The sequence below is a fragment of the Cavia porcellus genome, unplaced genomic scaffold, assembly GCF_034190915.1.
Source record: "Cavia porcellus strain 051 isolate PalLab524CR breed Dunkin Hartley unplaced genomic scaffold, mCavPor4.1 scaffold_22, whole genome shotgun sequence".
Taxonomy (NCBI): Eukaryota; Metazoa; Chordata; class Mammalia; order Rodentia; family Caviidae; genus Cavia; species Cavia porcellus.
This window is the reverse complement of record NW_026947505.1, coordinates 14,075,183-14,078,626: the sequence shown is the minus strand read 5'-3', so window position 1 is coordinate 14,078,626 and position 3,444 is coordinate 14,075,183. Positions and strand designations below refer to the sequence as shown.

General features: G+C 38.3%; 1 protein-coding gene across 1 annotated transcript; it reads right to left on the bottom strand.

The window, feature by feature from the left end:
* Positions 1-648: 648 nt before the first annotated feature.
* On the bottom strand, positions 649-3,240 carry Taar1 (trace amine associated receptor 1). The gene has a single exon (XM_003465616.2). The coding sequence runs from the start codon at positions 3,126-3,128 to the stop codon at positions 2,112-2,114; it is 1,017 nt and encodes a 338-aa protein (XP_003465664.1). The 5' UTR covers positions 3,129-3,240; the 3' UTR covers positions 649-2,111.
* Positions 3,241-3,444: the final 204 nt, after the last annotated feature.

Here is a 3,444-nt window from a genome sequence, read left to right as displayed (position 1 = left end):
TAACAGAGGGAAGGATTTAATACATACTCAGGAAATCATCAGGTTTGTCAGCAAACATTAATAAGCAAGAGTATGCATTTTAGTTTCATTCAAAAGTGGCTGCCTTACCCGTAAATCACTAGTAATATTGAATAAATTCACATCCCTATATACATTTAATCTGAAACAAACTACAGCAAGTTCATATGAAAATCTCAGTGGCAGCAGAACGTTTGCCCACTTTGTATTGGGGAAATTGCCGTTTGCTCTTCCTTTTCGTTTCGTGCCTGCCGTCTTAACAGGCACCGTATGTCCAATCTGGTTGTACCACTTGCTGGTACTCACCTTGGGCTGCTTTGATGGAAGATTCTTCTTTTTCTGTGAGCCAAAGAGCCCAACAAGTGAATTCCTTTCATTTCAGAGAGTCTGCATTTTAATTTGCTTCCAGACAGATAACAGAAACTTCACTTCTGTTATTTTTTTAACAAAAGAAATCAGAAAAAACTGAAATAGCAGATGACAGAGAAGAGTTAGGAAGAGTTCTATTTATGTATACAAAGTAATAGTATATGGCTAGCAAAGACAATAATATTTTAAAGAATTTTAAATGATTTAATTCTTTCCAAGAAGTGAGTTATATTATTTTTATTTAGATTTTCTTTTACGGGATATCTTACTTTTTTTAATTTAAAGAGAAAAAAACAGACAAATCAAGAAACAAACAAACTAACAACATGGCAACAACAAAAGCAAAACAACCACAACAAAAAAGTTACATACATTTTTAAAACAAGATGTTAGTAATTTAACAATGTTTGTTATATTGCATATTGTTACCCTCAAAATAGTTGCTCAGGTTACCAGATACAGGAATAAAATAAAAACAGTAAAATGGAACAAAACATTAGATTTCAAAACGAGGATGGAAGGAAATCCTCCATAGATGCCACATTGTACACTGTCATCCTCCAAATAGATGCCCAGACCCCCAGCCCCAGGCCTGCAAACACAAGCATCAAGCTATTCCTTTCACCTCAGTTGCTATCATCATACCTTGAGTTTCTCCAGATCAACCAGTTGCTTACGGGGGGGGGGGGTGGGGGTGGGCAGGTAGAGGGGTGATTTGTCTTGTCTTCTGGCAGCGCACTGGCTGGCTCACAGGAAGGTGCGGTTTGGCTTCTTGATTCTCTTCCCATTCCCCACAGCTGGCCCTGGCTCACTGGAAGGCGTGGTTTGGATATCTTATTTTTGTAGTTTGTTGTTTATTTTTAGAATTATTCACAAGCATGAGAACCAGAAAAGAATGTATTTTATAAAGATGAAGAACAAGATGTTTAGGGATTGGAATATATATTAATAAGTACATAAATAACAAATGTGTACACAATTAGTAATAGCAATAATTTCACTTAAGTATATGAAAAGATAAACACACAGTTTCCCTCAGTGTCTTTGGGGGATAGGTCCCAGAACCCCCAACAGACACCCAAACCCATCGATCTAAGTTCCTTCTACAAGATAGCAAGTATTTGCATATAACCTGCGCTCATCTTCTCATACACTTTGAGACTCTCTGGACTACGTATGATGCCCAATACGGTGTAGATGCTGCATAAGTCATTATGCTGAACTTTTCAGAGGATAGTGACAAGGAAGAGTCTTTACTGTGTAGGCCCTGTACAGATGTAAATTTTTATTTACAACTTTTTTATCTGAGATTGCTGAGTCCACAGGAGCAGAACCTATAGATTTGGAGGAACAACTCTACCATATGACAATCATAAGCACATATATAACAAAACCATTCTAAATTACATCATCCCTACACACAGCCTTCATGAAGAGCAGAGTCCAGACTGCAGTCAGCTTGTAAGACTCCAACCAAAGGCAGCAAATATTCTTTAAAATGTAGGTCCTTAAATGATGAATTTGCAAAGCTTCGGTGTGCACATGAAAAATGACATACATCACAACTACCTTTTCCCAAAAAGGAGATGAGAAAGAAGCATCAGAATTTAACTCCCCCTAGGTACTTTAAAACAAATTGCTGGTGTAAGACCCGTGTGGTTGGTTACATTATGTTCACAAAAATGATCATTGAATGTTTGGCAAATCAGTAAAATATAAAAATTTTACAGATTTGAGTCAAAAAATACTGTACATCTGGATGAATCTCTTTGGAAAATTTTACCAAATAAAATGATCTTCAATGCTTTTCTGAACTGTGGATAGAAAAACGCGTAAATCATTGGATTAAAAGTAGAGTTCAAGTAGCCAAACCAGATCAGTGCTTCACTCAAAGTCTGTGGAATAGTATAGCCCAGGAAAGGACCCAGGACCATGCAGACAAAGAAAGGGCACCAGCACACGAAGAAAACTCCCAGCACGATTCCTAACGTTGTCTCAGCTTTCCATTCTGCGCTTTGTAAAATTCCACTTTTCACTTCAAATCCAGTTTGAAGTGTCTGACTTGCAACTTTAATTGATCGTGCCTGCTCTTTAGCTATGAAATATATTCTACAATAGACACACAACATAACAGAACCAGGTATACAGAAAGAAATCATAAAGGCCACTACTCCCGTTATTTTGCTAAAGAACACAACACAGCCCCCTCTACAGTGAATGTGTTCATAATACACATCTTCTGTTCCTTTGAAGTTTAGCTCCATAAAGATCATTCCAAATGCAAAAACAGCAGGGACACTCCAACTAACGAAGATCATCACAAAAGTGACCAAGATGCTCATCCTGGTTTTGTATCTCAGTGGGTCACACACAGCATAGTAACGGTCAATGGAAATGAAGGACAAGTGGAAAATGGAGGCTGAGCTCAGCATAATATCAGCACTGGTATGGATTTTGCAGAAGATCTCTCCAAAATACCAACAGTGCTCCACAGATCTCACCATGCTGTAAGGCATGGCCAGGCACCCCAGCAGGAAGTCCACAATGGCCAAGGAATGAATGAGCCAGTTAGTGGGGGTGTGAAGCTGCTTGAAGTGTGAGATGGAAATAATCACTAGCAGATTGCCTGCCAGGGTGGTCAGAATGATGAGCACCATTAAGCTGTACAGGGATGCACGGACATCACTGGACTGCTTGCCTTCCACACAGGAAATGTTCATTATATTGTAGCAGACAGGCATCGTTTCCGGAACTACCACCAGCTTATTTTTCCCTTTGTGTGTGGAGTAATCTCTTTCCCAAATCCATATCAGGTTAGCCTTTCTTCTTTTTCTGTTTTCTTTTTATTTGCACATATCTATTTTGGAAACCTAGGAAGGAAAAAAAAAAGAATAAATCATAGTCAATTTTTTTTTGGTAACAGGGATTGAACTCATGACTGTGTACTTGCCAGGCAGGCACTTATGCTGTTGAGCTAAATCCCCAGCCCAATCATAGGCAATTTTTTCAACATGATTCTAAAAATACCAATTACTTCTTGGAGAATAATTATTTTAG